The sequence below is a fragment of the Falco cherrug genome, chromosome 13 (assembly GCF_023634085.1).
Source record: "Falco cherrug isolate bFalChe1 chromosome 13, bFalChe1.pri, whole genome shotgun sequence".
In the NCBI taxonomy this organism is placed as follows: Eukaryota; Metazoa; Chordata; class Aves; order Falconiformes; family Falconidae; genus Falco; species Falco cherrug.
Genome location: NC_073709.1, coordinates 25,781,366 through 25,796,902, shown reverse-complemented (window position 1 = coordinate 25,796,902; position 15,537 = coordinate 25,781,366). Strand labels below are relative to the sequence as shown.

General features: G+C 35.6%; 1 protein-coding gene across 1 annotated transcript in view; it reads left to right on the top strand.

Moving 5' to 3' along the window:
- Nucleotides 1-15,537, top strand: part of USH2A (usherin) — a 390,339-nt gene that overhangs the window by 66,581 nt on the left and 308,221 nt on the right. The window contains exons 12-14 of the mRNA XM_055725922.1: nucleotides 3,205-3,846; nucleotides 9,483-9,666; nucleotides 14,814-14,977. Of these exons, the coding sequence (XP_055581897.1) occupies nucleotides 3,205-3,846; nucleotides 9,483-9,666; nucleotides 14,814-14,977 (990 nt within the window). The remainder of the gene's footprint in view (nucleotides 1-3,204; nucleotides 3,847-9,482; nucleotides 9,667-14,813; nucleotides 14,978-15,537) is intronic.

Sequence of the window (15,537 nt, the reverse complement as noted above, 5' to 3'; positions counted from 1 at the left end):
ACACTTGATTTCTAAATGAGAAGTATAGCAAACTTCTTTGCTGAAGGCAGTTTATAAAAATGAATGAAATTAACTGTTGAAAAATTATTAATTTAATAATTCTATCAAACTACAGCTTGAAGCTTAGTTTAATCAACCCTTTAGAAGTTTCTTTATGGCATAGCTCCATTAGCTTACATAGTTCCATACTAATAAGTCACAGAAATAATGTAATTTGCTTACTGCATAGATGTTTCTTTTAGGAAATTAACACTTTTTCAAAATGTTTTATACTTAATGAGTTCTAAGCAAATCGTTTCCATGCTAGTTTTCTTAATAGACCAAAATAAATGGATTTTTTTCTCAAAATATTCTGTGCTACAGGGTCCTTTGTGATAAATCTATCCATTTTTTTTCTATTATATTTCTTTGAACTGTTCCTATGAAATGCAAAATAAGTCAACATAATTCCACAGATCATGTACATAGCTAGGGTTAGTTATCAAGGGCCACATAATTTTAATTTTGTAATTCAATGCCAAACTGATTATAATAAACTGCTACCTTCTGTGTTATTTATCATTTTTTTACAAGACGTGCTTTTTTGTTTGTTACTCCCACAGGTATTTTTCAGAAATTAGATTTGATTATAGCAATTTATTACTTCCAGCATATTTGAGGGGAGCCACAGCCACATAAGGACAAAATTTATCAAGTGCCCAAAATACACAGTATATATAATACACTTTGAAATGTTGATGTATGGGAATATTATGCAAGGAGAATTTCCTGATAAAGTGAGCCTTGCATGGTAACTGTACATGTCTTGGGCTATACATGTTTCCAAAAAAGAAAAAGAGAGGTCCTTTTTTGCTTTGTTATTAACACAGTTAGTAATCTGTTTTTTTTCTTTAGCTAAACATGATTGTGGATTGTATTTAGTGTTCAATACGTTAATTTATGACTCACTGACTTATGAATAGTGACTTATTTACAATATTCTGAGTCTTTGTTTCTTCCTTCTCCCAATTTCCAAAAGGTACTACAAAATAACAACAAATAATGAAAATAACTCTAAACAGACATAAGCCTGAACAGTTTCTGTCCTTTCCTGTGCAATACCAAGTACCTATGTTTACTATACCATCAAAAAGGGTGTCAAGAGTAAAAAAAAACAACCTCTGTGCATCTTAAGCCCGCTTTCTAAGTTCCACAAAAAAGACTTCAGAGCATTCTTAATTATATATTCTTTGCCTACATTTCACATTTGCCTCTATGAAAACCTTTCTTAACTCAGTGGAAGCTTGGTATACCCAAAATGCAGAGTCTGGTTCTCATGTATTTGTCTACATAATATTTTAAATATTCTCTCCCTTTGATGAATATGGTAAGATTTATTTTTACTTCCCCTGAAATGGTAATACAAAACCCATGTAAATCTATGCTTTCTGCAAATTTATCTGTAACAATGGTGGGGGGCAGTAGTTATGCAAGTGTGTGTTTGCAGGATAAAGACCTAATTCTTTCCAGACTGGATTCCCTTTTTTGTTTTCCAAACCAATCGTAAATAAGCTTCTGTATGTTGGAACGTGTGCAGCGAAATTTAACAAAGAGCCTTCCTCTTTGGATTTCTAAATTGGTTTTAAGAGCAGTCTGTCTATTGCCATTTTATCTATTTAAACAAACAGGATAACAGAAAAATGCAACTATGGACTGCAGTGTTATGAAACATGAACTGTTAGAGTTAACACAACTGTTAAATCTTACTAATGATTCTATCACCAGTAAAATACATTAGCACCAATAATTTTATTAAAGTAGGTCATTCATCTAGAATAAAAAGGTAGAAGAATGTGAATTAAATGCCAAACGTGCTAACTCCCCTGTACTTGTTAACATTGAATGTGATGCCCTGTAGGCCTTCCTCAGTATCGTTAGGAATAGATTACCTGTCAGGAATATGTATGGCATATTCAAATAAGCACTGCGCATATTTTTAAAACTGATATGATATGAATCCATGTAGACCAATTTTAATAGTTCAAAATGAGTCATAATTCTTGTTAACAATACAGTTATTTTTAAAATTTGCAGCAATAGTGGTCCTTTTTTATTTTCCTTATTGAAATTAAATGATATGCCTTAGGTGAGTCATTCATCACTGTTAAAGGAACTTGCCTTCTGTTGGAGTTTTTGAGTTTTTATTCGTATGTATAATGCATTTCCTACCATTTTTAGTTTTATTTTTCTACATGTAAGTTGCTAGATGTATTTTTATATGGATTAGTATTTTTAAAAAAAATGACAGTATTTTGCTAGAATGTTGTATTTACATTTTTCTATGTGCAACAATTAAGTGATGGCTGCATAGTGAAGGATTTTCCTGTTGCAAGGGAAAATACATAACTGAATTTGCATTTTTCATATAATAATCTGGTTTGCTTTCTTGTAATGTACATTTTATAAACTAAAATACAAATGCCATCCCTTGGGGCAGGGATAAAAACGAGCGATGACTTTGAAAGCAAAGCTAATAAAACTATAGGATAAAGCATGAAGAAAACAGTTTAGATTTTAATGTACTGCGGGAGTTAACTAAATAATACATTTAGATAAAAATATTTCATTTTGGATTATGGAAAACATTTTCTGCTTTCAGTAAGGGCTAACAATAAACACTAACATAAATGTAATCAATGTTAAACCTGAAGTACAGTATTAAGTAAATCGTTCATCGTAATTAGTCTAACCTGTGTTGTCCTAGAGTATATTTGAGTTTTTTTAATACAATATATAAATCTGTTATCAGAACAGATTGAGACCACAGTGCAATTCCCTGTATATTGCATTTCTACAATATAGGGTGAAGAGTTCACGTAAGCATTGATTGTGCAACAGGTGCTGTTCTGGGGGACAAAGAGATTAATTCTGGTTTGTCTTAGAAATGTTACAAAGAATCTCTTGCAGAGGTATCTTAAATTGTATTGAGAAGTCAGCAGAAACGCATCGCTTCTGAAACAAATTGGAAAAGTAAACAGATTTTTGGGATGCCACTGTTACTCAATTGATTTGTGCAGCCCTGTCATTCCTGTTAATTATGCTGGTGAAGAGTATTAGTCCTTCCCTTTCTCTTTTCTCCCCCCAAGTGCAGTACACTTACCCTTCTTTAAAACTGAAATTAATAGCTTTTCAGCTTTTCTTTATTAACACCTTTTCTCTTTCCAGGTCTTAGGTGTGATAGTTGCAATTTTGGATTTAAAGCTCTCAGATATTCTAATGAAGATGGATGTGAGCCTTGTTGGTGCAACAGCCATGGCTCAGTGAACCAATTCTGTAACCCTCTTTCTGGGCAGTGCAATTGTAAAGAACGAGTGAAAGGGCTTCGCTGTGACACCTGCATGGACAACTTCTATGGGCTGGATGTAACTGGCTGTAAGGCTTGTGAATGTAATGTTGCAGGGTCGTTTTCTGGAACTGTGTGCGATGCGAAGACAGGGCAATGTGCATGTAAACCAAATATTGGAGGAAGACAATGTGATGAATGCCTAGATGGCTACCACAAAGTACAGGAAAATCATTCCTTCGTTTGTCTGCCGTGTAACTGTGATAAGGCAGGTACAGTAAATGGCTCTCTGCTTTGTGACAAATTGACAGGACAGTGTCCTTGCAAAGCTGGTGTAACTGGCCTTCGGTGCAATCAGTGCATGCTTCATACGTACAACCTCAGCAGGAGCAACCTCCTCGGCTGCCAGCGTTGTGACTGTGACGCTCTGGGCACATTGGCAGGAACAGTTTGTGACCATGTTTCTGGACAGTGTGTCTGTTTGCCTCAGCGTCAGGGGAGAAGGTGTAATGAGTGTAAACCAGGTAAGGAATTTGGAAGACAATCTATTTGATGTAGTAAGTTTTGCTTTGTTTGATATCATCATAGTTCCTACAGTTTTTAATATGTGTTTAGAGAGCTTCATGCCTGACATGTCTCTGACTTATTATTCTTCCGTTTCTTCTTGTGTGAGCAAGAAGGAAGTATTAAACATCCTGACTGCCATCAAATATTTATTGTATTGCCAGAGATTGTATAATCTGTGTTATTACTGCAGTTTCAACATGCCCCAAATAAGCTTAGACTAGTTCTTGTAGGTATCAAGAAAATACACAAATCACCATGGCCTGTTCACTGCATAAAAGGTAAACTGGCATAGTTTGATGAACAGCAGCTATCCTTGTAATGAAAAATGTGGATTTGGAAGGTGGAGTGCAAGCTGTTCAGGAATGACACTTCAAGCATAAAGCTGAACATGGTGAGGGGCACAGGGGTGGTTGCTTAAACTTTGATGAGGCTGGCAAACATGCCACTCTAAAAACATTCACCTGCCTTGCTGTGTTGAGGATGTGCTGGCTTTCACAAGGACTAATTACAGCTTGGCCCTACAAGTAGGTGATACTGCAGTTCCTACATATCAGTATAAAATCTTGAACCATATTACTGTAAACAGTTTAAATATTCGTTGTAAGTAGGAAGCTCTGTAGTTATATCTTAATGCTTTTCTTTTAAAAAGTAGGTGGGTAAAATGAAACTATAGGTAATATTAACCTACCCTTATAATAATATTAAACAGATAGATTTAGTTCAAGTTAAATACATATGCAATTTATTAAAGTAGCAGGTCACATTAAGAGGTACATTATAGCACCATTGGTTTTAATATGCCATTCAATAATTTGAACAGAGGTTAAAAAAGCTGCTTAACCTCCATTAAGTATTTTTAAAAATACTTTCATTTAAATTATTTTAGGTACATATACTAATAAATAAGGCAGCGTTCTGTTTTTCTTAGTTCCTCCTCCAGTGCTATTTGACCTGGTAACCCTCTACAGCAGCCACTTAATCAGTGATCGGCAGAGGAGTGATGTCAAGGCTTCCAGAGTCAGTGACCGCCCTTGTCCTTGAAAAAGAAAGGCCAGGGTTTATGCAGAACTAAATGGTTTAAAAAGGTTTAATTGATAGTATGAACAGACTGGTTTGTAGAAAAGCTTACATGGCACTCAGAGGAATACTTCTGCAATGGTTCCTGTTAAAAAAAAAAAATAAATATTCTAAGTAGTAAGTATAAACATTTATGTGCTAAACATTGAGCTCTGGCAAGTGAAAGTGTAAATCCTTATTGCAAAGGTGTTGTATTGCTCTTAGTGTAATAGAGTGTTCTACGGTATTTTCACTGACGTTGTAGTGTTGGTCCCAGTGTGAGCTCTTTTAGACATTTTTTAATATATCTAGATTTTATAGAAATATTTTTTGTTAGTATATTCCAAAGGACAGTTTTCTATAAAACAGGGATGAGTAAAACCTGCTAGTAATACTGGTATTAAGTTGAAGTATGGAAAGTTTAACTGGTTTTAACTAATCTAAACAGGTCCCATGGCTTTGCCTTGGGACAAAGATAAGAAAACATACTCCAAGTACATATGAAGCCAACATAGGCCTAATTAAAAGCACACAATTAACTAGTTAAAACTGGCAGCCCTAAAAACACCCTGAGGATTTCTCAGGCTATCGGGACATTTCAACTCTGTGGTCACACTTTCCTCAGTGGAATACAAGTCATGTCTCTCTTTTTTTTTTTTTTTTTTCCTTCCCCCAATTCTGTGTAATTTTAAGTCTGTTATAGTTAGCTGTATTTAAAATAACATCCTACTGTAGCATATCTTCTGTGTGCTTTAATAAAATCTGAAAGATTTCCAAAAGTTACCATAATCTTAATACAGGAAGTGTTGCCAACGGAGAAAAATTCAAACTGGATGTAACTTTGGGAAATTATTTTATCATGCGATTCAAAAAAAAAAATCCAAATGACACTTGGAGAATTCAGCCATGTGTTTCATCTGTTAGGCTGTACCCATGACCTGCTGTCTTCCAGTTTGTTCTTATATAACTTACCTTTTTGCTAGGTTTTTGTACATTCATGTACAACTCATGGTGTATGCAGAAAGGAACACTTGATTCTAACATGAAACCAAACAAAAGAGTAGTTTCCCCTTGTGTATAGGCTTTGAGATGTCCTAGGTTGCGGTTGTAGAAAACAGATCTTTACAGCCCCCAAATAGTTGTGAACGGTTTGTTACTGCCTCATTCTGGGACTGTGTTGCCACACCAACCGGGATTTGTGCCATCCAAATCCTGTTCAACACAGGTCTTGGATCCTGTCACGAAAGCAGCAAATCCGTTATAAAAAAAAAAAAAAAAAAAAAAAAAAAAAAAAAAAAAAAGGTATTTTTAAGTTCCTAACTCAGTGACTACACCTTTTCATGGAGCGGGAGCGGTACATAGTATGGCAAAGCTGTAGCATGTAGGATGTGTGGCTGGGCATCAATGCTGAGGTTTTGTGTATGGCTTACCTCTCCTCTTGGCCAGAAGAACATGTGGTATGTTGTGACAACTTTGTCGGTGTTAAACTGCACTTTGAAGCAGGGATTGTGGTTAAGAAATGAGCATTGCCATCGGAGTTAGTAAGGATGTCAAAGTGCTAAAGAATTGTTCGGGTCTTCCTTTTCCATGAGATACACAGTGGGAGAAGTAAGAGTATGATTTGAAAAGGAAGCTGTATACTTTGCTGTGACTTTCATTCTTCCTTTTGAAGAGTATATTTGATTGACAAATGTGATCAGTTATGGTTGAAGTGAAAAAAAATCTGAAAAAGAATAAGCATAATACTAGTTATATACGTAGATCTTGGAGAGATTTGCAGTGGCTGTCTTGAAATTGGAAATTGGCTCTATTATACAACAGTGGATCCTTCATAAAGCAACTTTTATGAGCCCTTCTAACCTTGCTGTAAATTAAGCTTGCATTAAGTTGTTTCTTACTCTTTCCTGCCAAATTCTAGGTGGTGGAAGTAAATAATAATAATGCTTACGACAAACAGTATGCATTTGTAATCCAGTGTCTCTTCTCTCTTTGTCTACATTTAATCATGTTAATTTACTTATAAATTAGTTGGGGGAAGGACCTCCTCCCATTTTCCTATCCCTCAATTTTACTGTAAAAAATTTTTACTTGTTATTTCTGAAAATAAAATAAAATATTGTGGTACTATCCAGAAACTCAGTTAAACTTTTAAAGCGTTTCTAAAAGATTATTATATATATAAAAAATTCCTACAAAATCCTTCACTGCTCCACAGCAGTTCAGGTGGTATGACATTAGAAGAGCCAAGTTGTGTTTAACATTAAGGTACAGCTTCTTTATAGTTGTGAATTTCACTGCTATGACAAAAATAATATATGCTGTAGTGATCAGTCCTGCTCACCTAAAATGATTTTTAGCTTCTAGAGATGTGCTTATTTACCCGCTATAGTCTTTCCTTAAACATTAGTTTCATGCAAAATTTCAGATGGACAAGCATTTGTTTTAGCCTGAGTGCTTATCATTTACTACAGCTATAAACTGGGGCCTGAAGAAGTGCTTTGACCTTCTGCAGGAGTCCAGGCTTGAAGTTGTTTCCCATCTTCTTGTTACGTTCTTTGAGTGGAGTCGTTCATTGTGCTCAAGAGTGACATTGCTGGGAAATGGTCTCCTCTATTTATGCACAGGATGGGCGCTGTACTGCACAGACAACTGCAGTATGAGATAATACATGCTGCCTCGCTAATAACTTCAAGCTATTCTGTCTCTGTGGTGGCTCAGTTCTGGGCCTCTCCGGAATAAAGTGCCAACAGCACGGTTTTTTATGATGCGAATGTATGTTAACTGGAGACTGATATCACTTCACTGTCCACTTGAGATTTATCTCGCTGAGGACCAGAGGCTAAACTTGAACAAAGATTTGAGCAGTAAAATTCTAATGTTTTCAATTTGTTTAGTTCCTCTGCTATTTGGATATGAGCTCACAGCGCATCACTGCTGCAAAGACAGAGAATACCACCCTAGGGGTGTATATATAAAGCTATCTCTTGTAACAAAAAAATAAATAATAAGGCCTTGGGTGATATGACAAGTTACAATACGATTTTGGGTTCTTTTATAATAAAGCAGGACATCAGGAAGTTATTGCACAACAGAAAAGATACGGTAACTGAGAACATGACTAAGAATATGATTGAACTTTATCTGGAGAGAGAGGAAAAGTGTCTGAGAACTCTGTGCAAATGCAGTGTATTTGAGTAATGGTTGAAATTCTTCTATTGAAGTTATGCAATAATAATTAGTGGTAACCAGCTGACAGAGATGGAAACTCCTATCAGTGGCCGTGTCTTAATATTTATGTTCAACGATAGGTACTTGTAGTTGACTAGTGCTAGCTAATACTGTCACCACCATAATTTGCAGAACTCTCATACTGTACCACTAAAATAAAAAAAAAAAAAAAAAAAAAAAAGGTGTGAGACCTGCAGTTAAATGGCTATTAATAATCAGGTAAAAATAGACAATTATTTTGAAAAGTGATGTATATTTCTTACTGATATGCTGTTACTTGAATTGTATTCTGGTCAGACATGTAGAAAAGAAATAATGAGAGTGGAATAAGACCATACATGGCAAAACAGATTATGCAAGTAGTACAGCATCATTAAAGAAATGTGTGTAAAAGCTCTTTTGTTTGGAATTTCAGGTGAGGCTGTGGATAACGGGTATGTTCTTCAATGACCATATTAGTGGTGTATAAACTCTAACTATATTTATCAATAATGTGTTAGAGACTTGCATAGATAAAGATTACTTGTGAGGACAATAGGATGAAAGATAGTATAGTAGAAGCATACCAAATACACTGTGGGGAAGATGAAGTGAATACTTCACTTTATAATTGGAAATAATACAGGAACAGAAGGACTGGATTCAGAATGAAAGTTTTTTAATAGCAGATAATTACTTTTTTTCATCAGTTTATTAGTTTCTGTAAAAGTGTTTGTGTGTGATACAAGCTCTATGTGAGGAGGTATAAAATACAAATTTCACATAGACCTGGGAATGCTCATCAGCTGTAGTTTTTCCTAAGAAACATCAACATGTTTCAGAGATTAAACCAGCCACTGGTTGAGAAAGAGTGAGACTTTTCTACAAAATGTGCATTTCTTGTATTTTGCAGCTGGCTGTTGTCAGAGATGAGATCCAAGACCAGAATGGACAAATGTCTGTTCTCTTACATTATTTTCTTTGTTTTTACTGCTTGTGGTACATTCATTACTACCTCTCATGTCCTTGGGTCTTTACTTTCTACAGACATGTTAATGTGCTCCCCCTATTTTGCATTTGTTCTATCTAAAATAAAGTCTGAAGAGAGAGAATAAAAAATGGGCTTTGGCAACTGGAGGATGAATAATAGCTTTAAAAAGTGCCAATGAGAAGATTTAGCTCAGCTCGGCAGGATGACTATGTTGCTTTGAGTTGATGTGTGTTACCTAAGCTTTGGTTCTTTTCTTTCATCCCCAGTTATACACAAGTTAATAGTCTTACTGTGTGCAAAAAGCATATTGTCTGTTCTCAAAATCCCTTTCTCTTTCAGGTTTTTATTTTTCTCCATCCAGTATCACTGGCTGTCTACCATGCCTGTGCCACGTAGCTGGTTCAGTGAATCAAATCTGTGATAAACTAACCGGCCAGTGTATTTGCCAAGATGCCTCTGTAACAGGACAGACATGTGAACGTTGCAAAGAACTTTATTTTGGATTTGACTCTGTCACAGGGAGGTAAGTGGGTTGTTTGGGTTTTTTTGTTTGGTTTTGGTTTTTGTTTTTTTTTTTTTTTATGGATCACTTACAACCTCATTACATTTTTCACATAGTAGCTCATTTGAAGGTTTGGTGACAATGAAAAGAGGTGCTCTAGTTGCATTAATCCTTCTTTGAATTCATGTGTGCACTCTGATTTGTGTGGTATGTTATACAACCCTCTGTGCTCCCAAGAGCTGAAGGAAATAGAAGTTTTGCCACAGATTTAGGTAGAAACAACACGAAAGCTGTATAATGCTAATGCTGTCAAATGTTATAGCTATTTGGTAATTGTTTCTTATGTTTCCTTTGCATCTTCAGTAAGGTGTGTTGGTTTCTGAGGTGTTAATCATTGACTATTAAAATGCAGGCTTTGTGCCATTCTTATAACCAGTGAATGTTTTTGAAGATCTCAGGAAGATATTTTAATGGAAAAAAAAATATGTAAAAAGATATCCCTGCCTATCCCAATTTCTTTTAGCACCAGCATAGAAATACAGCACCATTCCTCTTAAAAATCTGTTCTTCTAAAAGGTGTATTCTTTTCCAGGATTTAGTTATGTGCCACAGGGTAAATTGTTTATCTAATGTAGCCTGAGGCCTGTAGGTGCACTGAAATTACATGGATGTATTCCCTGGAATGTAAGGGGGAAACGTATCTATAGGTAGTGCATTGTTATTCCAACTATTGCTCTGTCTTTCTTCTCCAAGATCATCTTTCTTGCTTAATCCTCACAATATCAATTTCCTTTTAAATACTGTCCAGCAAGATTGCACTGCTCTAATGCTATCACATTTTCATGCAGACTGATGGTGTTAAATTGTTTTGTTATGTTTAATATTTTTGCCTTAAAAAAACCCAACAAACCAACACACAGGCAGAAGCAAAATCTGTACAACATTCCCCTCCCTGTGTTCCTTTCCCCCAGCCACTGTGGAGTAGGCATGCTTTTAGGCAGTGATTATCAGTGTCGTCTTGCATATATTTGACATTATCCTGCAGATTTTTCACTTTAACTTTTATGTTACTGTCACTCATTAGGAGATTTTCGAGATTATTTTTTACTGTTGCGGGTCACAGAGGCATCTGCTAATGGACATAAAGTAATTTGTAGGAATAAGGACTTCCTATTTTCACTTCCTGTCATTTCTAATGGTAAGGGATAAAATCTGTGTAATATTAAAGTTCCCTTTTAAATAAATTTTCCTTATTATTAATGTGTTTTTTTTTTTTTTAGTTACTTGGAATAGAGTTTGTTTGCCCTACCCCCACCTTAGTTTTAGCAGGTGATGGAGAAGTTTGTGTCTCTGTGTTGAGCAATAGTTTTCCTGAATTAGATACTGGCCTTCAATTATCTGCGTTTTGAGCTGTATTCTGAAATTCAAAATGTGGAAATGTCTAGAATTATCTAGATCCTGATCTTATTGTAAAGATAGAAAGTTTTTACAGTTCTGGAATTTGAATCAGAGTTGGCTTTAATGCCTTAATGCTACTTAATCCTCATGACAGTATTGAAGACTGCTCTGGTAGTACATTAACATGATTAACTCATGTTGTATATGCTTGGCTTCCTTTTGGTTATCATCTACTTGGGCAATGTACCTCTGTTCCTGAGGCAGAAACGTTTATCCACTGAAAATGATAATCCAAGTCTTTATTTGCTAATCTATTTTAATCCATTTCTTTAACTGTTAATATCTTCTTAAAAAGAGCAATATGCTTTTTCTTTCTCTATAAAGTTGCAAAGTCATTTAAACCATCCTTGCTCTGAGGGCCTTTTAAGGACTCTGTGGTTACAGAATGGAAAGGGTGTGAGCTATCTGTAGGGGCAAAGATGTATCTGTCTTGGCACAATAGCAGAAAAAAAGCAAAAGTTGTGACGTACAAAGACTGTGAGGCTTTACAATTCTGCCCCTCTGAGGAATGTATATGTGAAGTAATTTATTCTGTGATATTTTTGAGATTAAACAGGAACTGCACATTTTTAAATGCATTTCATCTTATGAAGCAGGCTAATTTCCTTGGCAATTAAAGAATTAGAAATACTGAGTATTTGCAGTGGTCTGAACAGATCTGTAATGGTTGTGGGCATTGATACACGTTTGAAATGCTTTACCTCTGTATTGTTTACTGTAATGAACTGGTCAATGAACATCACAAATTGTTTATCTATATATATATATCTTGACAGATTACTGTTTATGAAATCCATTTAGCAAGTGAGGTTTTCCCATAAGGATGAAAAATGAAGATTTTAAACAGATTGCTGGAGAGGCTTTAACTGCACCTAGAGAGTCAATGTAATAAAGGTTTCTCTATATTAATATTACAAAAACCATTTATCCTCACAAAATCAATATTGCAATTCATCTTGGCCTGACATTTCTCTTTCCACATTTTAAAAGTCTGTTTTCCTTGATTATATATAATTCTGTTTTAATAAAACTCAAATATATTTGACTCGGAGTGTCTTAAAGAAGTAGCATTTAACAAGAATGCTGAAAATATTTCTTACATGATTAAAAGTTTCAAAGAATTAGTTACTTTTAAAAAATTACTTAATGAATCCTTAATCCAGACTGAAAAAACATGGACTATGCATAAAAAAGTTTTAGTGTTCTGCCGTTTAAGAAAATGGTGCATATGATTACACAAATACAATGTGTAGTCCTGTGGAACAGGATACGATGACATGCATGTTGTTTGCAGGATCTGTGTAGGTGGAGGTAGGGAGTCTACACTTTTCTTAGAAGAAAATGCAACAAGCAGAAAGCAGCAGCTCCACCCTGCCAGGCGCTGAAACCTGTGACTGTGACTGTACGTGTATGTGAGTTTGATTGTCTCGTGTGTGAATGATAATGAAAACTGGAATGCTCAGGGGACCCTTATTCATAAGAGGTGCAGTAAGAGAAGCTTGTCTTTTACTTTTTATCTATTGAGACACTTCTGTTAACACTCCCCCCACCAACTAAATAGGTACTAAATATCATCGTGTAATGAAATTATGAAATAATAAAGTAAGATCTTACTGAGCAAATAATTCTGTCTTCATTTTTTCTGTAAGTAAACCGTGTTTTTTTTTTTACAGTCATGACATTTAAATAGTCTGAACAAAACCTCTGTTTGAAGGTGGATTTGGATGCACTGTCTACAGATGAAAAGACTTAATACAGTTTGAAAAAAATGCCCTTTTCTCTTGACTGTAAAAAAGAGCAAACTACAGTATAGTGGTTTCCAAGAGAGAATGTATTTTATTTATTCCCAAAAGGATATTAGTCCATAAAACAAATTTGCAGCTTATTTTGCAGCTTTAGCTTTTATCAGCCTTTTTAAGGGTGTTGAATGATTCCCCAGGAGATCACACAGCACCAGCTGCTGTGGAGTAAAGGAACTCTAATACAGAGAGCTCTGTGATGGGCAGAAAATGTATGTGAAGAGTTTTCTTAAACTTGTTTAAAAATCTGTCACATTTAATGTCTATTTCACTGATTATTGACCTGAATTTTAGTGTCCTAATGTGAAAACAGTTTCCACCCTCCCCTCCTTTCTCCCTTGCCTTAAAAAGCTGCTATCTAAACCACAACTGAACTCACTATTCTTTCTGCCTTAAATGTAGATAGAAAGAGATAGACCAAGGTGATGGTGATGACTGGGAAAATGGCAAAGTAACTTATACAAAGGCACCACCACCACCTATTTCCTTGATCTGGTGAAACTGGCCAAGGAAAGATCAGCCAAATATAAATCATCAGCTCTTACCTAGCCTTAGGGTTAGCATAGCAAAGGGGACATGGCATGACTGCCTCTCCCTTGGACTTCTCCGAGGTCTTTTTGCTGCTTCATCATCTTGAGACCTGGCATCTGGAGTAATTAAAGATTCCCTCAAGGCTGATGTTTCTTTTGCCTAAGAATTGGCTTTCCCAGTTCAGGGTAAGAGGAGTGTGGACTTCCCAGTATGTTTTTAACAGATGCTCTATACAGACCCACATTTTTCCCAGTCCATGTTTTTTCAAAACTCTCTTGGTCTGCAGCAATCAAAACATAGTGAAATTAGAATCTAAAGTACAAAATGTTATTTACCAGTGTAGGTTTTCTGTTCTGATTAATAATGGCAGTCTGTATTGCAATGGGTAGCCTAACAATATTTGCAGTAAGGAAAAAATTGCTTAACTTCTGAGATGTTCCAAGTCTTTGAATATTTGCATAATTTGACATTGGTATCCCTGCTATGAATGAATGTCAGTGGGGAAATAGTATATCAAGTGAAAAACAAGTTGAGGTTTCATATGCAAAAGGCAAAGCATAAATTAATCCTGAAAGTATTCTACTGATGCCAGAGAGATTTACAGAATTGAAATGTGTCATTTGTGTGATACTAATGCTTTTTTTTGTTCTTTTTAATTAAAAAACAATTTCACTTACACATTTAATTAAATATTCTTTCTAGTTATTTTCAGTTTTGTCCATCAGGCTGCAAAGAAAATGTGCTTTCTGTTACAGTAGTCATATTTCTACTGTTTTGTTTCCTTTCACTGTTTAAATCTGAGGGTTTTTTTCTCCCAATTTTTGTCTGTATTCATTCTCCTTTATTCGCAGCATGTTATTTTTTTCAAGTTGCCTTTGTGGACAAGAAATTATTAATTGATTTCTTCTGTAACAACAGCCTGGTTTCCTCTGTTTGAAGGTTGCGTATTTTGTGCAAAAAACTATGAAACCAGTTACATATGTATCACTGTACTCTACAGCTCTGCTAGGAAGGGTGTGTGACTAAGCATTGCAGGACTGAGTGCGTAATGTGGTTATTACCAAACACTGTTACCCAATTTGTGTGCATAGATCAATATATTAAAAAAGCTCTTTAATTCTAAGCAGTTTTTATCTAAATTAAAATATTATTCTGGCATTGAGATGTTAATGATTATTTTTATAATGGGCACCTTTTTTGTGAGTTACTTTTTTTTTCTTTTTAATCAGGCTCATGTATTTTCTACTGTGTCTCAGACCACTGAACTGTTTATGATTTTTTTAATTTTGCTACCCAAGAATCTTTTAAACAAAACCCTACTGTGCTTAACTGAAGTGTTAATGTGTTTTGATCACTTCCTTGATTTGTTTTTGTTTATAGATGTCAGCACTGTAATTGTCATCCTGCAGGAGCCATTAGTGGGACTTGTCATCTTGTTACTGGACAGTGTTTTTGTAAACAATTTGTAACTGGCTTGAAATGTGACAACTGTGTTCCCGATGCTAGTAATTTGGATGTCCGCAACCTATTTGGCTGCAGTAAAAGTAAGTGGATATTGCATCTTAAAAGCATGTATTTCAAATTAATGGTTTTTTATTGATTTAGTGAGTATTAAATTAGGTCAGCATACTAAAACTGGGTTTGACATTACTCCTCCCACCCCACTCCCAATATCTGGTCCCTGAAGTTTGGTTGTTTTCCACTGTGAGCATCTTTAGGAGTGTTTTCTAGAGAGATGTACAGAATGCTTTGTGTCGTGCACACAGCTTACGCTTGCAGTCTAACCCAGGGGAGAAGTAATGGCCCGTAGTTCCCTTGCACTTCCCACCACGTTCTCTGCAGTGGCCAATGCAGAGTTCACCTCTTAGTCACAGGAATGCAGTGGTACTTGTGCAGCTGACAGCTTAGCCCCCTTTCCTGCCCCTGACAGGAAGCAGGAGGGCTTCCTTCAGAAGGTCCTGAAGAACCGAAGGTCTGTTGAAGACCTGCTCCTGGTGATTCGTTCAAAATCTTTCCTCCTGGGGCTTTTTTTCAGTAAGTTTTGGGAAATATGCCATGTGGTGTAACAGAGCATCCTAAATCAGCGTGTGTGAGGTGGGGCTAA